At 38.0% G+C, this 23742-nt stretch overlaps 1 protein-coding gene across 5 annotated transcripts in view; it reads right to left on the reverse strand.

The window, feature by feature from the left end:
* ME1 (malic enzyme 1) overlaps positions 1-23742 on the reverse strand; it is a 252844-nt gene that overhangs the window by 145601 nt on the left and 83501 nt on the right. For all 5 annotated transcript variants that reach the window (XM_070225215.1, XM_070225218.1, XM_070225214.1 and 2 more), the window contains 2 exons: positions 7068-7201; positions 2862-3011 (listed from right to left, as the gene is read on the reverse strand). In XM_070225215.1, the coding sequence (XP_070081316.1) occupies positions 2862-3011; positions 7068-7201 (284 nt within the window). The remainder of the gene's footprint in view (positions 1-2861; positions 3012-7067; positions 7202-23742) is intronic.

Here is a 23742-nt window from a genome sequence, read left to right on the forward strand (position 1 = left end):
GCCCTGGTGGCCTAGTGGTTAAGTTTGGTGCACTTTGCTTTGGTGGCCCGGATTCAGTTCCTGGGTGCAAACCCACACCACTTGTCAGTGGCCATGCTACGGCAGCAGCTCATATACAAAAAGAGGAAGATTGGCAACAGATGTTACCTCACGACAAACCTTCCTCAGCAAAAAAAAAAGCAAAACAAACAAAAAGAAACTTCAAGGTCATCAAAAGGTTAATAAAGTATACATGTTAAAAATCAACATGAAGGGGGGTGGCCCTGTGGCCAAGCGGTTAGAGTTTCGTGTACTCCACTTAGGCAGCCTGCGTTCGCAGATTCCGATCTCAGGTGCAGACCTACTCCATTCGTTCGCTATGCTGTGGAGGCACCCCACATACAAAAAAATAGAGGAAGACTGGCACAGATGTTAGCCCAGGGCTAATCTTCCTCAAGCAAAAAAAGAAGAGGATTGACAAGAGATGTTAGCTCAGGGCAAATCTTCCTCAAGCAAAAAAAGAGGAGGATTGGCAACGGATGTTAGTTCAGGGAAAATCTTCCTCACACACACACAAACACACACACAAAATCAACATGAAGAAAACTGTCATAAAGAGATCATAGATAAATGGTTTTAGAAATTTTACTTTCTCTGTTAACAAAGCATTCCTTTACTCAAATTTCAAATACAGCGGAAAAGTTGAAAGAATACCTCCACCTAGTTTCAACATTTGTGAGCATTTTGCTACAAACGCTCTGCTACCTTCTGCCTCACCTGTTCCCACTCCCTTCTCTCCTTTATCTATCTAACTTATTTATTTCTGACAACGCCCCTGTAATCAAATATATTAATACTTCTTAAAAAAACAAATGATACAATCAGATAAATACTATAAAATATCCTCATGTGAATTAGTTCAAGTTTTGCCACCAAATGGGTTCAGATAGACCAGGTTTTGTCCCAAATGAGATTTTTCAAATGTTTTGGTTTTCAAAGTTTCAGATTTTAAAAATGTGGATAGGGCCAGCCCCAGTGGCCTAGTGGTGAAGTTCAGCACAGTCTACTTTGGTGGCCCAGGGTTCAGTTCCCGGACATGGACCTACACTGCTCTGTTAGCAGCCATGCTGTGCTGGCAGCACACATACTAAAAAACAGAGGAAGATTGGCAAGGAGGTTAGCTCTGGGCAAATCTTCCTCAGCAAAAAAAAAAAAAGGTGGATAAAGGATGGTGGGCTTTAGTATTATCCCCATGTTACAGAGGAGGAAACTGAAGCACAGAAAGATTAAATAATTTATTCAAAACTAAAACAAGTGGTAAAACTAAGTAAAAGGTAATCCACTCCAGAGTCAATACTCTTAACCACTGCTCTAGGAAGCCTCCAATCCAACAGGAAATCCTCGTGATTTCTTTATCTTTATCCAGAATCTGAACTCTTACCCCTAATTCCACTGCTACCCTCCCACTCTGAGCCACCATCATCTCTCACTGCCAACCAGCCTACCTGATTCTTCTACCCATTTAACTAACAGGAAAAGCCACGGTTCTTTAAAATAGCCTGCAAAAACCACAGGTTCTGTCCCCTCCCGTTCATCTTGCACCTGTGACCTCACCTCCTACTCCACCTCCTCCGGCTCCACTCCAGCCACACTGGTCTCTCAGTAGCTCTCCATCTCCGGGCACATTCTCATGTCCGGCCTTGGCACGGCCATTCCTCCTGCCTGGCACGTTTCCCCTTGTGTCTACATGACCCCTTCTCACTCCTCTAATACCACCTTCCAATGAGGCCTACACTGTCCACTCTTTCAAATTGCAACTGCCCCCCCGCCCCCCACAAGGCAACTGACACTCTGGGTCCTCCTATTCCTGCCCCACTCTTTCTTTCTCCATAACGCTTATTATCTTTGAACATTCTAGACAATTTACTTACTGTTTATTTCCCTGTCTGTCCCCTCTGCTCTTAGATTTATATGTACATCAATGTATGCCAAGCCTTTAGAAAATCATCTAGTACATAGTAAGTGCTCAAAAAATAATTGTTGCTATTGAGATTGCTACGTTAACTTCAACCCAAATGCTTTGAGCTAAGCTCTTCTACATTTCTTGTGGTTGTTAGGATTTCTCAGAAGCTCATAGAAAAGTTAGAATTTCCATAAACATTTCAAAGAAATATTCCTTTCAATGATGGCACTTTCAATAGGTTTTTAAATTCGTGGTATAAACTTATAAACATTTCTTTTCTATCTTTAATTTCAGAACTAGCAGAAATATATTCAACTTGAGCTTTTGTTGTTGCTGCTGTTAAAAGTATTAATATTTATTTATTTCAATTGTTCCTTGCTTCAAAAGTATTTAAAGTAATATGATGAATAATGTAAAGCTACGGATTTAGAAAAATTATATTCTATACTTCATATATCTTTATAGGTGACTACTATTTCACTTAAAGGAAAGCAACAAAAGAACTACTTTAATGCCAACTCTGAATTTAGAAAATAATATACTCATTTTCAGAAAAATTTGGAATCTTTGTTTTAACTTGTAAAATGTATACATAACAGTGGTAATTAACATCTCAAAGACAAGCTTAATTATGATCAATTACTTTCTTTCCAGACAAAAAACAAGTTAATTTATTGTCTGTAAAAGGAAATCTAAATTGGCTTATAAATAAGTACTTCCCCACGATCTTAAATCTAGAAAGAAAATACTATACTTTTTAATGTTACATATTTATAGTTAATGTTCTTTCAAATGAAGTTTGATTTAGATTTTTCCAAACTTCAATTTCATTCAATAATTTTTTTAATTATTTCAAAAACTACAAAAAATAAATAAATAAAGACACAACAAGTTGTATTTAAAATAAAAGTTTACATACCTGGGCTTCCGAAATACTAAACTATATTGCTGGCAAGCCAGACCCACGGTGGGGGTATAAACGATAGGCATGAATTTCTCAATGTCAGACATTAGCACTCTGTAAAAGAGCTTTTCATTTGTATCTTGAAGATCCATTAAGAGAAGATACCTGTGGAGATGGATGTAATTAGACCTAAATGCAAAGTTATGAAATAGTTGCTTAGAAATCTAAACATTTTTCAACACAGTATGAAGTATTTTTCAGGTCACATAGAAAACATCTGATCAAAAAAGACTAGAAATATTCTTAAACACCTTGAAGAATGAAGAACCACATACCCCAGCTAGTATCATTCAAATGTTAAAATCATTGCTGAAATACTGTAGTTTCATTTAATATTTGAAAAGACTTTAACTCTATTTTAAAGTGAAAGACAGAGGAAAACACTACTGTAGATATAGTTGATCCATTAACTTAAGTAAATAGAAAGACTTCATCCTGTAACTTGCTCAATAACCAAAGGAAATAACAGGCCGAAAATGAGTATGGAATGTGGCACCGACCCTAAAAATTACTAAGGGGGGCAAGTTCAAGGGACTCATTATTTGTATGAAACAGCCTTTTTCTTTCTAGAGGCATTTCTGACCCAGAGTTATCTTTCTAAACATTAACCTTATCATGTTACCTGTAACCTTCAATGGTTTATAGAATAAAACTCAAACTGCTGTACAACTTAAAAGAATCTTGCAAAATTGTACTTAACAATCTTACCAGCCTTTTTGGATCAATTTCCATTTCCTGGAATAGTTGAAAATGCTCAGACTGTGGAGTCAGAGATACAAGGATTCTAAGGCTTGGCAAGTAGATAAGGTATACGAACCCAAAAATTTAACATTTGGGAAGAAGACAAAGACTTTTGGACCTGCTAAAATTGATTTAGCGAAGATGACTTCCACAATGATCGATTCTCAGACCACATCTTATTTTACGCATCAGAACATCTGATGCAGGTGGCATTTCCCTAGAGCTCAATACACTCTTTACTTACTTCCACACCATCATATTCTCTTGGTTTTCCTTCTATCTCACCAGTCATTCCTTTCTGTTTCTTTGCTGTTTTCTCCTCTTCTTTGAAAGCTCTCTAACACTCCTCTCTAATATATTAGGAAATTATCTCAGCTTTACCTTCAACATACATGCGAAATCTGAACGCCTTCATTGCTATCACCCTAGATTTAAATCCCCATCATCTCTTGCCTGGATTATTGTCACAGTCTCCTAAAAATTCTTCCAGCCTACACTCCATTCTCAGCATTGCAGCCAGAATTCTTGAAACATAGCTCAGATCATGCTGATCTTGTGTTCATAACCTTGAATGGCTCTTCTTCTCACTCAGAGTAAAAGCAAAAGTCTCTAGTGCCCTCCAAAGCTATACATAACCTGTCCTCCATTACCTCGCTAACTTCCTCTCCCAACCCACCATTCTTCCCTGGCTCCTGCTCCAGACACAGGTCTCCCTGCCGATTCTTGAAGATACCAACTAAAGAACGCTGCTCCTCACGTTTCTTCATGGCTAACTGCTTCACTATTTTTGATTATTTGCTCATAAGTCACCTTCTCAATGAAGTCCATCCTTATCACCCACTTTAACAATGCACTGACCACACCACCCTCAGCATTCTCAGTCCCTCTCATCCTACTCAACATTTTCTTTTTTTATTTGTACCTGTCACTTTCTAGCATATTAAATAATTTACTTATTATTGTACTATTTAGTATTTTTTAATAATTTTTCAAAATATTACCTAAGTTCCGTGAGGGCAGAGATCATTGTTTATAATCCCAATACATAAAAAAACACCTGACATTCAGCTGATGCTCAAGAAATCCCTGAGGAACAGACTGTGGCAAAAACATGAAAGTCACAGCTCTTAGGAGGCAGCTGATAAAATGGCCCAGGAAAAGAATATAAAGTAAAAGCATGAGAGGCTGAAGGAAGGACTTAAGGAACAAGTGACATGGATTGTGAAGGAGTTCAAGAAGAAGCAAACATATACAGCAGACAAACTGAATCAGCCTCTTTCCCCACCTGCCCCTGTCATGACCCATGCGCTCAGGAAAAAAGTCACCATGGAGGCCAGCCCTGCGGCATAGTGGTTAAGTTTGGCACACGCCACTTTGGCAGCCCAGGTTCGTGGGTTCAGATCCCAGGTAGGGACCTACACCACTCATTAGCCATGTTGTGGCGACAACCCACATAAAGTGGAGGAAGAGTGGCACAGATGCTAGCTCAGGGCTATCTTCCTCAAGTGAAAAAAAAAAGAGGCAGATTGGCAATAGACGTTAGCTCAGGGCAAGTCTTCCTCAGCAAAAAAATAAAAAGTAGCCTTGGCAGGGACAGAGGTTATCCACGGGCTCAGCAACACAGACTTCCACTCACCAAGGCTGACCTGGCTATGGACACTGCTAAAGCTCAGTTTGCCAGCAGCAGGGACCAACACCAAGTGTCAAATGTGACACCATTCCATGCGGTGATCAGCAAGCTCCCTGGTGGCAGCTGCTTACATTGGCCTGCTTCCACCATGGCAGGGGCATGTTTGTTCTTACTGGAATAGACAGACATTTACTCTGGATGCAGATTTGCTTTCCCTGCACACAACGCTACTGCCAAAACTACCATCTGAGGACTTACAGAATGCCTTATCCGCCATTACGGTATTCCACATAGCATTGCTCTGATCAAGGAACTCACTTCAGAGCAAATGAAGTGTGGTAATGGGCCCATCCTCAGGGAATTCACTTGTCTTACCCTGTTCCCCACCATTCTGAAGCAGCTGGCTTGACAGAATGGCGGAATGGCCTTCTGAAGACTCAGTTACAACACCAGGGGGCAACACCTTGCAAAGCTGGGCAAGGTTCTCCAGGAGGCTATATATGCTCTGAATCAGTGTCCAATATAATCTCCCATAGCCAGGGTTCACAGGTCCAGGAACCAGGGGTAGAACTGGAAGTGGCACTACTCACTATTACTCCTGGTAACTGACTAGAAAAATTTCTGCTTCTTGTCCCTGAGACCTTATGCTCTGTTAACCTAGAAGTTTTAGTTTGAAAGGGAGGAAAGTTTCCCCCGGGAAACATGATTCTGCTGAACTGAAAGTTAAGACTAGCCACTTTGGGCACCACATGCCTCCGAATCAACAGGCAAAGAAAGGAATTACTGTGCTGGCTGGGGTGACTGATTCTAACTACCAAGGGGAAACTACATTGCTACTCCATGATTATTATTATTATTCTCTTGAACCCCCCAGCAAGAAGGAATTCTGCCAGCAGACTGCCTTCGGACTCAAACTGCAACTCTTCCCTTGGTCTCCAGCCTGCCAGCCTACCTACAGATTTAGGACTCATCAGCCTCCATAGTCACGTGAGCCAATTCCTTAAAATCAATCAATCTATCTATCTGTATCTGTACTTATACACAACCAACAGGGTGTGTACACGTGTACATCCTGTTGATTCTGTTTCTCTGGAGAATCCTGACTAATACAAATACTCATTAGGTATTGGGTTAGCTATACCTTCTAACCTTTGCAAGAATATTTTCAAATAACAATTATTCTCTTCAATCCACAAATGAAAAGCCTGAGGTTTGGAGAGGTTCAGCAGCTTACTAACAAAGGGCAGAGTCAAAAGCAGAGGGCGAGGCACATACAGTGTCATTGCAATAGTTGTCATGGTTTGCTCAAGGCCCCAACGCTGGTGAGATACAGCCAGAATTCCAACCCGGGGCTAATTCCAAAGGTAGGGAACAATGTCACCTTCATCTTCATGCAAACAGAAACTGAATTCTAAACAAAGTAAGAACCAAGCTTGGAAGTTGAAAAAGTGTTCTTTCACTACAATGTACTTAAAGTCTGACTAAAAACCCCTTTAACCTGTTTTGCTCTGTCAAGGATGACATTTCCTGATAATTCACCTTTATAGCAACGATTTTATCACAAGAGAAAAGTAGCCTCTCTGAGGTTGTAGTTTAGAAAATTTTATTTTATTCAAATGTTCCTACCAAGGGTAAAGTTTTTTAAATCATCACCATATTTACAGACAATTTCTCTTCAAAGTTGATTCCTCTTTCAAAATCACCAAATATTTTAACTCTCTCATCCACTGAAAAACAAACTAGACAACTGCCTACGAGAAATATAAAAGCCACCTTCAGGAATAGGTTACCTGTCAAAGTCCGAGTTCAGACGTTCCACATTCTTAATGACTCTAAGGACCTGGATATCTTGACTGATGAAGGAAGGCGGCAACAACCCATGAATGTTCAACTGCTGTCTCTCCTCCAGGGTGAAAGCTAAGTCCTATGGAGGAAAGAAAAACACAAGAATTTGAGGGGGGAAAAGACAAAAAGCATATGTAGACACAAATAAAATCCAAGAAGTATATGGAATTAAAAATCTGAAGATCTGGCATTACTCTAAACATGGCTATTTGCTGTTCGATTAGACATGTAGATCATGTAATCTCTTGATACCTCAGTTTCCTCATCTTTAAATATTAGAAAATTAGGATATATTCCAATCTGTGTCACTCAGACACTATCAGGATGAAATTAGGTAATGGATAGAAGGAAACGATTTGAAGACATGGAAATAAAAGATATAAGTATCATTATTACCGTCATTAAATATAAAAATGAATGGGTTATTTAAGAGACTTTAAAAGTATAGACATAAGTAGGTCACCTATGACCTGCTATGCTTCTCCCCATAAAATAGGTCAGGAAATGCCATATATGATTGAGACTCCTGTTTCAGTACTCCTCTCGCAAGTTTTCTCCTACTATCCTTACACAGTCCTAGCCACACAAAACCTCCCACCATGGCCTGAACATGCCACACTGTTTTATTCTTCCATGACACCACCGTCAAGAGTGTCTTTCTTCCCCGCTTCTCCGTCCTTGAAGCCTTACCGCAAATGCTCCCTCCTCTCTATCGTCCCTCCAGACTCACCAGTAGGCCGTTCGAACCTATTATGCCTATGCTATCAGTTTACATGAACGCTGACTGTATAAAACAAGAGTATTACAAACTATGAGGCTTGAAAATAAGCAAACAAAATAGAACTGATGGGTTGATGTGAAAATCCAGAATGGACCTAAGAGATTTGCTGGGATAGAATACAAGGGGAAGTAACAGCAGAGAAACCCCAGCAGTCATTAATCTGGAAGATTGGGATTAGCAGCCCCCCTGGAGAGGACTCTCCCTGGAGATACTGAAGCCCCAGAGGCCTCTTTGACTAGACTGTGACTGCTGTTCCTTTGGGTCTAGCAAAAGTGACGACTGTTGGGTTCACTCATTGTGACCGCTGCTGCTGTTTCTTAGACAACCTGGAATGAGCAGGAATGTGTTCACTAACTTTGCATTGGGTGATTCTAGAGCCATCCTTCTCTACCCCTGAAAGTTTCTTGCAATGGCAGAATAGCAACTTCTGAGTCTCTGGGAAGTTTTTTACTCTGGGAAAAGGAGAGAGAATTTGGTTCACCCCAGGCATAGATGGTAGACCCTGATTGGTGAGGAATGAACATGTCCGACCCCAGAAAGTAGGAGGAGGTCAATGGATAAACAACTCTCTTTCTTCTAATGTTTAATATTGATAGGCCCATTAATTCATGTCACTGATAGAACGCCTTATGTTTAATTAGGCTCCTGGGTCGGGGGGCAGACTGAAGAAAGTCAAATAGGTTTGCTCACTGAACAACCCCTCGTGGTGCTGAGTTGCCTGCAAGAGCTAACTGGGACCAATGGCTGCAGAACCTCCAGTGCAAGAAGCTGTACACAATCTTGGCTTCTCAAAAGGTCTCCAAATGCTATCAGCATAGCTGTGTCCAGTTCCAAAATGTTTTTCTCCCTCGCAGCCACTCTCATGACTGCAAAAGTGCCCATTGTTGCTCAGTTAGGGGTCCTCTGGAGCTCCAACATATGTGTGGACTACAGCAGGATGGTCCCTTTCCTCGAGGGTAATCCAGGGCAGCCAGCTGTGCCTGGCCCAACCCCCCTCTTCTGGATGCCTGGAGAACAACAGCCGAGTGTATCCTGTCCATCCTTTGCCTAAGGAGTTCCAGGACACACCAGGAGACACTTGTGGTGTTGCTGGAACCTTTTGCATGCCATTCTTTTCTTTATTTGTGGTCTGTGTTCCCACACCAGAATGCAAACTCCATGAGGTAAGGGAATTTTGTCTGTTGTTTTCACTGCTTCATCCCTAGTGCTTAAAACAGTACCTGACATAATTAGAATTCAGTAATTTGCTGCATTAAAAAAATAGAAAGTTTTAAATATGTAATTTTAGTGACATTAAAATTTAAAAAACAATAAAATTGTTGCTCGGGAAATGGATTAGTATATTAATTCTGGTAAAATTATGTTTAAAATTTAAAGTAATCAGAAAAAGATATTTGTGTGAAAAAGTAACTGTAAAATGGAAGGAAGGCACACGTCACTTGTGGAGATATTACCGCGAGACTGATCATTTAAATCAAAATGTCATGAAATCACTCCTTGGAACGAAACACAATTATGGAAAGTAATATATTTGAAAAAGAAAGAAAAGAAAACTTGATAGATTTTCCTCTAACTTGAAATGAAAAAGTAAGAAATTAAAAATGGGGAAAGAGCTAGGCTAAAGTTAAAGTCCCCAAAATACATGAATATACGTGAAGAAGTAGTAAGCTTTTGAATATTATGCCTTGAAAATCTGCCTGCAGAAACAGCAATCAATATTCTGAGAATAAGGCTTATTGTCAGAAGTACTAACATATGCTCTTTCGTTCACTGAATAATGACACTTAGCAATCATTTATTGATAGAGTTGGCCAGTCTTTTTACATAAATTTTCCAATGTCTTGTCTGAAACGAATTCATAAATCTAACAGGCCTCCCATGTCGTATGCCATGTAAATGATGATGCCATGGAGATATTTTTCAATATCCTTTGATGCTTAGTAACTACAAACTCCCATACACTGTTAGCCAAATTTCCCAAGACATAGGAAAGCATCAACTGAACTTTTAAAAAAAATTTTTTTTTTAATTAGGGCTTAGAAATCTAGGGAACTGGGCCAAGTTAAAGTCCTATAATTGGGTTCATATTCTATTACTACCTTTTATGAATTAAAAACAAAATCAGTGAATAAGTAAATTTAAATCTTAAAATCCTTGAACACTTAAAAATACATATGGCATGATTTCATTTAAACCACAATTTTTTAAAAATGACACATCAGTGTGATTCTTACCAACCAGCAGCTTCCCAAAAAGTATTCAGAGAAACAGAAGGTGGAATTTTGAACCATTTAATAATCCTGGCTATATATTTCATTTTTTCATATTAACAGAGACATTATCATAGAGAGAGATTTTATAGAAATTTATAAACAGATTAGTTATGTCTAAAATTTGACAGGGAAACGTCAGCTTAATACATTCTCCTTATTAAAGGCTGATGTAACATATATCTGTTTCAAACATTCTTCACCTTCGGGTTATCCTGCAGGGCTGTCCAAAGGAGAGTGCGCCCAAAGCACGCAACCAGCGTCCAACTTTCATTCGACTTCTACTGAGTCTTTCACGTGGTTGAAAAGTTAGACGTCCATACATGTATCAGGTTTCCAGACCACCTGTAATTCTAATTCCTAAAAGCATTCCCATAGCCTCTAGGTTCAACCTTGGTTTTCTCCTTTTCTGTCTCTTACTTTCTCTACTCCTTAAAAACCCTTTTGGACCAGATCCCTCGACAGCAGAACAGTATGATGTTTCACTGATGAGGGCAGCACACAGAATGACTGTTCTTCGGGACCCTACCAATTAATCTACGTGTATCTTCTTGAGAAAACCGAGACTATCAAGCAGAAATGAAAACAAAATTCCTGGCATAACAAGAGACTTATATTAGAAACTATGTTTGCACGGAGAAAACAGGACTGAGAAGGAAACTTTGTCCTGAGTAATTTATTAGAAACTACTACCATTAAAAACAGAACAAACATATTCTGTATTCTGCACTAAGCATCTTTAGTGTTTCCAATTAACTTCAGGAGATTGCCTTCTTTTCCCCCTGAATAATGACTAAAAATAATCAGGCTGAACAGCAAAAAAAAAAATTGTCTAAATCACAAAAGTCTTTAAGATAAGTAATCTGTACATGTATGATGATTTATTATGATAACAGAACTTATTAATTTTAATGTTTGAAGCCATAGTTACATTAGGGCAAAGATGTTTGTATGTTTCATTCAACTGGTGAATCCCTAATATCTAGAATAATTCCTGCCACTTTGTAGACAATCAACACAACTGCGTAGGCAGTCACAAAAATGTGTTAGATTAACTAATTAATTAATGATTTGCTACAACTATGTAATTGCTATTACATGTTTCAGAGAAGAAAAGTGAGTAAAGAAGGTTAAAAAGAGTAGAGAAACAAGTGGAAAGCAATAATTGCAAAAAACTTGAAACAATTAATTAATGTACATAATACATTACTCAAGAGTAAAAAGAGGGGCCAGCCGGGTGGTGCAGCGGTTAAGTGCGCACATTCCGGGGTTCGCAGGTTCGGATCCTGGGTGGACATTGCACCACTTGGCAAGTCATGCTGTGGCAGGCGTCCCACATATAAAGTAGAGGAAGATGGACACAGATGTTAGCTCAGGACCAGTCTTCCTCAGTGATAAGAGGAAGATTGGCAGCAGTTAGCTCAGGGCTAATCTTCCTCAAAAAAAAAAAAAAGAAAGAAACTACTGAAACAGATGAACCTCAAAGGCATTATGCTAAGTGAAGGAAGCCAGACTCAAAAGGCTGCATATGCATAATTCCATTTAGGCGACATTCTGGTAAAGGCAATATTATAAGGATATAAAAAATTCAGTAGTTCTCGGGTCCTGGGAGTAGAGAGGAGTTGACAACGAAGGGCAGCACAAGGGAATTTTTTTTGATGAAACTGTTCTTGATTGCGGTGCTGGTTACACACATTGTACATTTGTCAAAGTAATAGGACTGTGCACCAAAAAGAGTGAATTTCACTGTATTGAATTTTATTAGATTCTATAAAAAGTCAATTCAGCAGCTAATTTTCTCCTTACTTGAAAAGAATATAATTAAAATGACTAAAAGTTTGCTTAGCAAATTATTGATATATTTCACATTCCAAATTTTAAAATATCTTTTTTAAAAATCTAATTTCATTGTCTTTGAATTCTTTACCAGATTTTTTTTTTTCATAATTTATGATTTCAACTTAACTACATACAGATTTGATAAATGTGACATTACAGCTAATATGGCACATGTCTCCTAAAGGTATTTTTTTCATACGAAAAATGCTTTAGAATTAATTTTAATGTTAATTTTGGGGAGAAATTATTTATATGTAAAGAGTACAAAAGGAGAGGTCTTTATATTTTTATTATTTATTCTTCTTAAATAAAGGGATCAAATTGAGCTTTAGTTTTAAATATCACAGTATGTTCAAATGTATTAACATAGTTTATGTGCATATTATGTTCAAATGTATTAACATAGTTTATGTGCATATTTTATATGTACAGAAAGAAAAGTAATACTAATTTGCCCTGGACACATTCTACTGAAGGGTTTCTGGAGGACTCCTAAGTCTTCCAGAGTGCCAAAAATTGCTCTTTGAAATTGATTTTCTTTAGATTCTAACTGACAATATAGGTAATAACATTTAGAATTTTCCTAGTGTTATGCAACTTCAGTTCTTAAAAAAAAAATCAGCTAGATGGGGGCCGGCCCAGTGGCGCAGCAGTTAGTTTCGCACGTTCCACTTCGGCGGCCCGGGGTTCACCGGCTCGGATCCCGGGTGTGGACATGGCACCACTTGGCACGCCATGCTGTCGTAGGCGTCCCACATATGAAGCAGAGGAAGATGGGCACGGATGTTAGCTCAGGGCCAGCCTTCCTCAGAAAAAAGAGGAGGATTGGTGGCAGTTAGCTCAGGGCTAATCTTCCTCAAAACAAAAAAAGTCTCCAAAAATCATCCAGATGGAATACACATTTCCAAGGTAAAATTTATATCAGAAAATAATCGTATAAAAATTATGATTTTGAATGCATTCAGCTGTACAAATTCTCTAGTGATAGTCTCCTTTAAGAGGCAAAAAATAAATTATTTAAAAACAATAATATAGTAACAACAGCTTCATTAAGAAAAAAATATTTGGTTTCATTACATAGCAATTTTTACTCATATCTGATAGAAAGTAATTTAAATTGGTAGAAGTAATGATTCTAAAAATATATCTAAAATATATATGGCTCTAGCTACCCTAGAACTTACAGTAAAATATCATAACTTCATAACACCCAAAAATTATTTCATCTAGGTATTATTGGATATAAGCAAGTATAACTATTTTGTAGTTTCTGACATATTTGCTTAATTTAAAAAAAAGAAAGAAAGAACACCTCTATCCAAGAGACCAAATGGATTTTTAAAATATTGGATGAGAGATTTAATTAAATAATTTAAGTATTTCTCACTTAAAAGTCAGATTACTGATCTTTATAGATTCCTTATAAGGCTGAGAAGTTGTTAACCACCAATGTCAACACTACATTTTCCAAATATAACTCTTAAAATCATTCATAAGATTTCAAAATCCTTTCAGCAAGATGGAGTGCTATCGTCCCCAAAGAAGTTTTAAGGCAAATTTCACAAAGTCACGAAACCAGTAGAGAAAAGTACCTGTTAAATAAGCAGGCTGGTAATTCTTCGTAAACAACTGAAACTACCAACATACACAGATGACAAAAAAGCCAAATCAAAGATCTTGGATTGAAAGGTGTATGAATAATCCAAACCAGATGGGAAATACTGGTTGCCAGTCGAGTCCCTGGTAATCACATGCACATTTACATTATTCTAAAAAATCTTATATGTGCGACTCACACAAAATCCTCTAAATATGCCTAAAATAGCATGTATAGTGATTACTCATATAGTGAACCAGAAAGGTGACGGTTACAATTATCAATTGTGCCTTCATTTGCTTTAACTCTTTGAGGTAATAGAAGAATCTACAGAGTATGAAAATTAGACAGCAATTCAAAACGTTTAATTGCCAATTAAATTACACATGAATTTGTAAACGCCCCCTGCCTATTCCTGAATGATCTCCTTCAAGAAGGCCCTTCCTCCTTCTCTCTGGACTAGTGGAACGTGCCCCACCGTGCTCCCACACCACCACCTACTTTATCATGGAGCTTCCCATACCTCATGGTTCCTTCTAAACTGCTCCCGTCCCCAGAAGTCTGGGTGCTTCTGGAGGACACGCACTATGCTACTCGTATTTGTATGCCAGCACCTGTAATACCGTCAGGACGGAGCAAGGACTCAACAAATCTTAAACAAACAAATGGATGAATAAATATATGAATCTGAAACAACTTTTCAGTTCTATGTAATTCTATTTTGAATAACCAATCCCCCCAATTCAAATTCCAAACTAAGGTCTTTTTAGATCTGCAGTAGTACAGAGCACCCATGATTTGAAATCTCTCACATATTAACTGAGTTTTCCACTCATACAGTAGAATATTATTCAATTATATTAATCCACTATTAATACCTTTTTAAATTGACTTTAAACCAGGCATCAAGATCAACTTAGTTTGACAAAAAAGATATCTACATATCACCATGAGCGCCAAAGCTTGTGGGGTATTTTAAAGTATCTTCATCTAAACCAGGGTTTCTCAACCTCTGCAGTAGCGACATCGTGGGCCAGATAATTCTTTGTTGTAGGTGTCTGTTTCGTACATTTTTGGTGAATTATAGGTTGCAATAATCTATATGCTTTAAATTTACATGCATACTTCACCAGCAAACATGAATTCATGGCAACACAGTAAGTCTAAGGAGTATACTGATATGCTTAGATATAAGTCTAAGGACCTTCATACTGACTTCTTTAAAAAATAAAATTTTATTTTAAATCGACCATATTGAAATATATCATCTTGCTATTTAAGTCTTTCATAAAGAATATATCTTACAATATCACACATTTACTTCCTAATATTTTTATATCTATATTTCATTATAATTGGTTTCTTTTGTAACACTATGTATTCTATTTATTTAAAACCAGTGCTTTAAGGAGTCCAGTCCACGGACTTCACTAAATTTCCAAAGCGGACTTTGTCACAAAATACATTAAGAACTGTTGCAGAGAACTATGAAGCAGTTTCCTAAGGGATCTACTTCACTTACCAACATGATATTCCCAGGAAGGCCACAAGATGGCTTTCTTACTTCAGATCGACAGAGGAGATTTCCAGAAATGTTCTCTGCCCTCTCAGTTACTTTATGGGAGACTGTGAAGCTGATTGTATTGGTAAGGGTTCTCCAGAGAAAATGAACCAAGAGGATGCATGTATATATATATCATATATATATCAAGAAATTTATTATAAGGAACTGGCTCATGCAATTACGGAGGCTGACAAGTCTCCATATCCGAAGTGGACAAGCTGGAGACCCAGGAGGGTGAACAGTGTGGCACTAGTCCAAGTCCAAAGGCCTGAGAAACCAGGACAGCTGAGAGGACAGCTCCAGCCTGAAGGCCAGTGGGCTCAAGACCCAGGAAGAGCCAATGTTTCGTTCAAGGGAAAAAACTGATGTCCCAGCTTGAAGACAGTGAGGCCTGAGGGGTTCCCTCTTACTCACAGGAGGGTCAGCCCTTTTGTTCTATTCAGATGGGATGAGGCCCACCCACATTAGGGAGGGAAGTCTGCTTTACTCAGTCCACCTATTCAAATGTTAATCTCATCCAGAAACACCCTCACAGACATACCCAGAATGATGTTTGACCAAATGTTCGAGCACCCAGTGGCCCAGTCAAGTTGACACATAAAAATTAATCATCACATTCACCAAATATTTTTCAAGTGTTTGCTGAATAAAAGCTTACAAGGCTTATAGGCACTAAACCAATGAAACAGTGACACGTCAAATATGGTCCACAGCCTCATGAAGCTTACGATCTGGAGAGCTTAACGGGATATTAAACAAATAGCTAAACAAATAACTATAAAATAACAATGTGCTAAGCACAGGGGAAAGAAAAGGCAAAGCTTAAGATCTACCTTAATTTGGGGGTTAAAAGAGAAGAGTTCACTTAGCAGTGGTGTTAAAATGAGATCTGAAGGACATGTAAAAGAGTAGGAGGTGACCAGGTAAACAACTGGGGTGGTAGTGCAGGCAACAGCAGGGGCATAAACACTGATGCAGAAACGCTTGGAGTCTTGGAAAAAGCGTGGAGAAGGAAACTGCATCAAATGTGGGAAGAATGATAAAAAAAGAATGAAAATGTGGGAAGATGACACTGGGAACACAGGCAGGAACCAGAGCAGGCAAGCCCTTGTTAGCCAGGTAAGGTTTTAGACTTTCTCTTAAGAGTAACGGGAAGACCCAGCTCTTTTCTTGATCAGTTATGCCATTTCATGAAAATGCTACAAGTGAGTTAGCAGTGATCACCCCACAGTATTCGTTACTCACATACTGAGGAATCCCCACACCGAGGCTAGCCCAGTAAAGAAAGACAGAAGAATGCTTCCGAACCAGTTTCAGAATACAGGTAGATGATAGAGGGATCTGGGATAATGATCCTCTGTTTTCCATATCTCCAGATGATTCACATACATTCTCCCATCTGCAACTTGTCTTTCCATAACGCCACTCCTATCCACCACACTAAGGGCATATCTGATTCATGCCCTACACCAGTAACATTTGAACTTACGAAGATTAACTTTAAAAAACACACTTCATACAATATTTCTAGTATATAATGGAAACACTGGTCACCAGAAACAGTTGCCTCTAGGAAGGAGAACTGGCTAGCTGGGTCACAGAAGTGGGAGGGAGACAAACTTTTCACATTTTTCTATCTTCTTTTTATACAGTGGATCTGTAAGGCAACTAAAAAACATTAAGAACTATTAAGAACATTTATCTCAATCTCCAAGAATATTATAATCTTATTATTTACATTTGTTAAATCTCTATCCTTGTTTCTGGCAGCTCTGGCTATGGCAGAGACTACTGATTACCTACTGCCACATCTGGTGTCCGCCTCCTCCCCAGTGAGAGAACTCTACATTATTTGGGACAGCAATGTGTCAGACAAATGACTACAATTCCGGACTCCCCTGTAGTGAGATGTGGTCGTGTGACTGAGTTCTGAACAATAACATGTAAGTGGAAGTGTTGTGCAGGACATGGGCAAGGCTCCTTAGAGAGCTCATCCACTGGAACAGGGACCTTCTTGTGTCTCTCTTATTTCTTCCACAGGCCAGCTTGGGATGTGTATATGATTTCTATAGACCTACAGTCAGTTAGGACCATGAACGGACCTCAAAGACGGGAAATTTAAAATAGAACTACCATATGATCCAGAAATCCAAACATATGAATTACATAAAGTGTAAATGGTCTAAAGACAGATATTGTAAGAAAATGACAATGGCTACAAGTACTAGATCATTACAACTTCTCACCTACATGTTCCCGTGAAGATCCAGGAAATGCCTTAACCTCTAACTCTACGTGTCACCGTTTCCAGCTCTTCCTTTCGACTTATGTCATTAGATCTTTCAAATTAGTAATGTGGCGATATTTATTAAGCTTTGATTCTCAAAGGAGGATTTTTTTTCCATTTTCTCAACTGAATTTTCTCATGATTTGGAAAAAGATAAATTTCCTGAGAAATTCAAGGAAGAAATTCCTGTATGGAAAGTGTGTTGTCTCTTTGGTGTGTCCTGCACTGAGAGAGATATGTTCAACCCTTCTATTATTAGTGTTTTATTTATCTTTGCATGTCCTATAGCATCTTTTTTATGAAGGTGGCTACTGTGTTATTTGGTGCATACATATTCCTTACTTTTGTAACTTCATTCAGAATTGTAACTGTCAGCATTATAAAGAGTATTTTGTCTTAGTTAATGCTTTTTGACACGAACTATACATTGTCTAATGTCAGGGTAAACCTGACTTCTTGCTGTTTGCATTTTCCCATATCTTTATTTTTAGCTTTTCTGTAACATTTTGTTCCCAGTGTATCTCTTATATACTGTATAGTTTGCTTGTGCTTTGCAAAACAATCTGAAAATAATTTTATTAATAGATGAGTTATTCTGTTATATTTATTGATATGACCATATGTTTACTCTCTATTGTCATATTATTATGTTATAGTTACCATAAATACGAATTAAATATAAGCAAGATTTGAAGTAAAAAATTTAAGGGCCCACAAAAATGCTCATTAACCAAGTTTCAATTTATTTTTAGCTCTGAGTACATAAATAAAGACATTGTTTTGCTGACTAACCAGACCTCCCACTATTAGTAACAACAATAATGTTCTCATAGTTTCAAGAATATTGGTTTAAAAGATATCTCAATTTGGATGTGTAGATGGAAAACAAAGGGAGGCTGGCCCAGACTGCCACAGCCAACTAGAGCCCCATAGGCAACACTAACACATGGAAAAGAAAGTTACTCTGTAATAATCTTCCCAGGTATGTGAAGGCACTACTCAAAGAAGTCATACAGCAGAATTTTTTTAAACTATGGGTTGTAAATCATCAGTGAATCACAACCAAAACTTTCTATAGAACAGATACTACTAGAGTGCACTAAACACAGCAAGTAAAAGTATTGTATTATGAAATTTGGCTTCAATTACATAAGTGTATTAGTTGGCTGAGGCTGCCATAGCAGGTACTGGACTAGGTGGCTAAAACAACAGAAGTGTATTTTCTCACACTTCTGGCGGCTGCAAGTCCACGATCAAGACGTCAGCATGGTTGCTTACGTTCTGTGGCTTCTCTCCCTGACTTGTAGACGGGTCATCTTCTCCCTTTGTCTTCACCAGGTCCTTCCTCTGGTGTGCATGTCCTAATCTCCTCTTCACGTAAGACACTGGTCACATTGGATTAGGGCCCACCCTAAAGACCTGATTTTAACTTAATTTCCTCTTTAAAGGCCTTATCTCTAAATTTGGTGACACTCTGAGATCCTAGGGGTTAGAACTTCAACATGACTTTCAGGAGGCACAATTCAGCCCATAGCAATAAGTTTATACATATATTACAAGTATGTGTACTGTGTCACAATCAAAATTTTGAAAATATCTTAGGTGACTCTAAATACACTATTTAAATATATTTTAATATATTCTAAGTTTAAGGGGCCTAGCCCTAATGTTACAATGGAATCTTAGGCCTCCTTCAGTCTCCAGATCTCCAAGTCTTGGCAAGACAGTTTAGAATTTAACTACCAGAGGGATACTTACAATGTAATCATGGACATTCATATGAACATGCAAGTACTTTGGCTGATGTTCTTATTCAACCATTTCCTGATAATTAAAAAAAAAAAAACCACAATCTTGGGCGAGCCCGGTGGCTCAGCAGTTAAGTTCGCACGTTCTGCTGCAGTGGCCTGGAGTTCGCTGGCTCGCATCCCGGGTGCGGGCTTACACACCGCTTGTCAAGCTATGCTGTGGCAGGCATCGCACATATAACATAGAGGAAGATGTGCGTGCATGTTAGCTCAGGGCCAGTCTTCCTCAGCAAAAAAGAGGAGGATTGGTGGCAGATGTTAGCTCAAGGCTAATTTTCCTCAAAAAAAAAAAATTCCTAATGTTTTAGGGCTAGAGTTTGTTTATTAGTATGGAAGCTCTAATAGTTATATTCCCATGTTTTTAGAGAACATTATTCATTATTATATAAACTTCCCAAACTACGAGATTAAACTAGAGAAACTTAAAGGCGGGGTGTCTCTCCCCTCTCTTTAAACACAAAGGCCTCAAGTATCTGAAAACAGTTTAATCAGTAGCTAACTTAGATAAACTTTCAGGGTCGGAAGGAAAATATTGATGTTTTAAATTATCCAAATTCATTTAAGGCAACAATAATCCCTTGTTTTAAAGTGTACTACATTACACACATTAAGCTAAAATCAGGTAAAAATTCATACATAAGACACAGAATATTTTACATATCATTATAAGAATGCAAACAACCACACTTTACATTTAGGCCCCGTGTCTAAGAAAATTTCTTAATCATGCAGGTTAGAAACATTCCCAGATCAGTTCTACTGAATTGTAACATAGCTGATGATCAATCCTGGATCTACAAACTGTCAACAAAATGTGCTGAGTTGGCTCAATAACATAAAATAAATAATGATGTAATGAAAAGTCCACATCAAGAGATCCTGAGTCTGTGACAGTATTTCGTCATGTCACTTTTGAAAACCATGGGAAAATAGCCTGAATATTTGTTTTGTCAGAGTAATTACTATTTCCAACGTCAAAAAGACTAAAGGCTGATTTCACACTACTAGAGCTTTCAAATTTCACATTTGCAGCTTGCTTCCTCTTATCCCAGTGAAACTGACTGCTGACTGCCCAGGGGCATACCTCTATGTTCTCTAACAAGCCATGTTCTTTCATACTTCCAAGCCTTTACACACTTTGAGCAGAGGACTGAGAAGCAAAAAGCTTTCCTTTTCCTTCACAAAGACATTCTTTAACCTATACCTGGCATTCTGTGAAAATGTAAGAGAGATTGCAAAGGTCATGTGACGTCAGTGACACTGACTTACATGAAGCTGAGAGTAAACGTAAATCTCACTCCCAGAGAGAAAACATACTTTGGTTTTTTATTTGAAAATTCATAAAATTAAAGCGGTAACAGAATCATATCAAGAAAAATTCAAGAGAGAAGAGGGTAACTACACTAAAAAAACAAGTACTTTACAATTGTTCCAGCTGTGAGTTGACTCTTTATATAAAAGTACTATCAGATTAATTAGTTGTAGAAATAAACAACCTCCAGTTTTTATAATATATAATAGAAAAAATTAACATTCACCATCTCAAATAATCTTGTCAACGTCTGAGTGAAGAGGCAAGACAGAAATCATATTACAATGGAAACATAAGTACACTCACAGCAAGAATCTTATTCACTGCCATATCCCCTGCATCCAGAATATTACCTAGGATACAGTGGGTTCTGAATAAATAAAAGACGATAGGTGAATGAAATTATTACTCTATCTACAAGGACAGTAACTGAAGCTAGTTAAAATCTCACAACTGATAATTGGAAGAATTGGGACTTAGGTTCATTTCTTCTAGACACAAAGTCTTAGAACGTCCATTCCATTCCACAGAATTCCCCACACTTACCAAAAAGTTAGAAGGCAATCAGAACACAAAACGAAAAATCTCAAACCTATTGCTCTCTTCAGTATTTTGGGTACTCTGTAAGACCAGTCTCGAGAGTTCTCAAGTCAAACCGATCCTTCTAGTCACTAGAGCACAACATCACTTTGTTTTGTGCTATCCTATACCACTGCTGTTGTTCCAACTGCAACCAGGCAACAGGTGTGGAGGCTTCTGGCTGCACCTCCTCGTTACAGCGGCTCTGGCATCAGCTGGAGTCTACGTTAAATAACGTATCAGTTTCTCCAACTGCTGAGGGAACGCCAGAGAACTGCAGCAGGTAAAAATTTCTGAATGATTCCTCCTGGTATAGTTTACACTGAAGAAAAAGAGGAAGTTTAAGGTATCTTTCCTTCATAGTCATGAGACCTGTTTCTCCTTTCCCTACAACACATCCAGCTAGGTCTTGCCATGCCAGGACACAAGCACCTACAAAAGCACTTGCCCAGAAGCTCATCTTTGAGATTTAAAAGTTACTAACGCTGCGCAGAAACGACTTTAATAAAACACTATCACTAACGCAAACTGGATCAAACTGCCTAAAATATTGAAGAGCGGAGTCTTTTGGAGATTTACCTGTAGGTCATGTTACTACTTAATCTTAAAGATATGGAAGCCATGTAAGCACATGTTAACTATGACAGAACCATCAGTTAGTGTTTTCTACCACTGCATAGAGAAATAAAGTGAGTAAATTGAGAAATAAATAAGTGTGATTACTTTTATTGTGTGTAGAATTTTAATTTTGAAGAGTGATTTATGAAACATTATTAGTCACGTGAAAATTCCTGAGGAAAAAACCTGAAATACAACTTATCTAAAACAGAAGGTATCCTTGAAAATCATAAACATTAACAGTAAATTGGATAAGCACATATAATATAACACAGGCAAAGACAAGCACCTCAAAAATAGTTTGGGCTGTGCACAGAAAGATACTGAACCTCCTACGTGTGAGGCAGAAGTACGTCCCCAAATGCTACAATGAAAGCCCACCTGGGATGATGTATATTTGAGTATAAGCCAATAGCAGGAATCACACATGAATTACTACCAATGAAGAAAGACCCTATTTCTCTTAGGTTTTTAAAACATTTTCTATTTTTTAATTCAGATCATATCTACTGTTAACTCTGATTTTTACCAAGACTAAGAAACTCCCTAAGTTTAGCCAGTAAGTAATTAAAATTTCATGGGATGGTCAGGCTTAAAACCAAATTCCAACTTTTCTTATCATATTCCATTATATAATATAATGGTATAGGGAGTCGACAGAGCTTAAGACCTCAATGTGAATTTATTTTCAAGAAATAATACTAAAGAAGATAAATGTCTTAAAATAAGGCCCAAACTACCCCTTTAAAAGTGACCTGCTTAAAAGCTGAGACTGGAAGACAAAAAGAAATGAAAACATGGCTCATACGTTCATTAAATAAACATTTACTTAATGTCCACTGAGCAAAATTCTGTACTAAGTATTACGATTCCTTCCCTATGACAATCAAAATAAAATAAAAAATTCAATGTAGTAAATACAAAATGACATGGTACAACTGAACACATAAAAAACAGGTGTTAAGTAACGATAGCAGGACCAAGATAAAAAAGTCTTCTCTAGAGAGAACATTAAATCAACCAATGACAGTTTAACTACAGGAATTACACACAGACACAAAGGAAAAGATTAAGTAAGAGTTTTAAGTGGAAGGCTAAGTTGAGAACTAATGCGAGAAATTTGCAGAAGATAGTAAACCTAAGTGACAGATTGATTTTACATTCAATATAATAGGAAATAATAACATATTATAAATACTTGGATAATAGATGAGTGACATGAAGAAAATGCTAATTGATGAAGACATTTCTCCCATACCTACATGTAGGACAGACTATAATACTGAAAACAAAACCAGATACACTGTTGCAGTTACCCAAAAGGTGAGGTAATGAAGGGCTGTGTGGGTGTGGCTGAAGAAGGCTTCAGGTGGCCTGGTGACCAGCCAGGGTATTAAAGGAGGGTAAGAAATACCAGTTTTTCTTTAGAGGCAAGGTTATCACAAAAATGAATAAAAATTCCTGGGCTACTGGAAAACTTAAAGGCCCAGAGGTCTTCAGGGCAGGCAGATCAAAAAGGTCCCACAGTTATGGTTTCAATGGTACATATGAGGATATTCTGTTACTTCCATGAGGCACCACACAGCTGAGCTGCCTTAGAACTGAACAAGAAGAGTAAGGCTTATTCCAGGAATCGCCCCAAAGTCGGTGACCTAGATTTTAAATCCAATTTGATACTATGCCGACAATAAAGTTCAATTACAAATGCAAAAACACGTTCTTAACATGTTAATCCTGCACCTTTCTACCTTTGGTAGAAGATGTCTGTGACAGTATTATTCTCACGCAGGAATTAATCCTTACTTGCAAACAGGATTTTACTATCATCTACTGTTGATGTAAACAGCAAAGGTGTAATTAACCTTGCTCAGAGATTGCCTATTACGTCTACCCACTGGGAACAGCCTCTTGCCCCAGACTTGAGGAAATTCAAACAGGTTATACTACTCATGTGATACTTAAGTG

This window comes from Equus caballus, chromosome 10 (genome assembly GCF_041296265.1).
Source record: "Equus caballus isolate H_3958 breed thoroughbred chromosome 10, TB-T2T, whole genome shotgun sequence".
In the NCBI taxonomy this organism is placed as follows: Eukaryota; Metazoa; Chordata; class Mammalia; order Perissodactyla; family Equidae; genus Equus; species Equus caballus.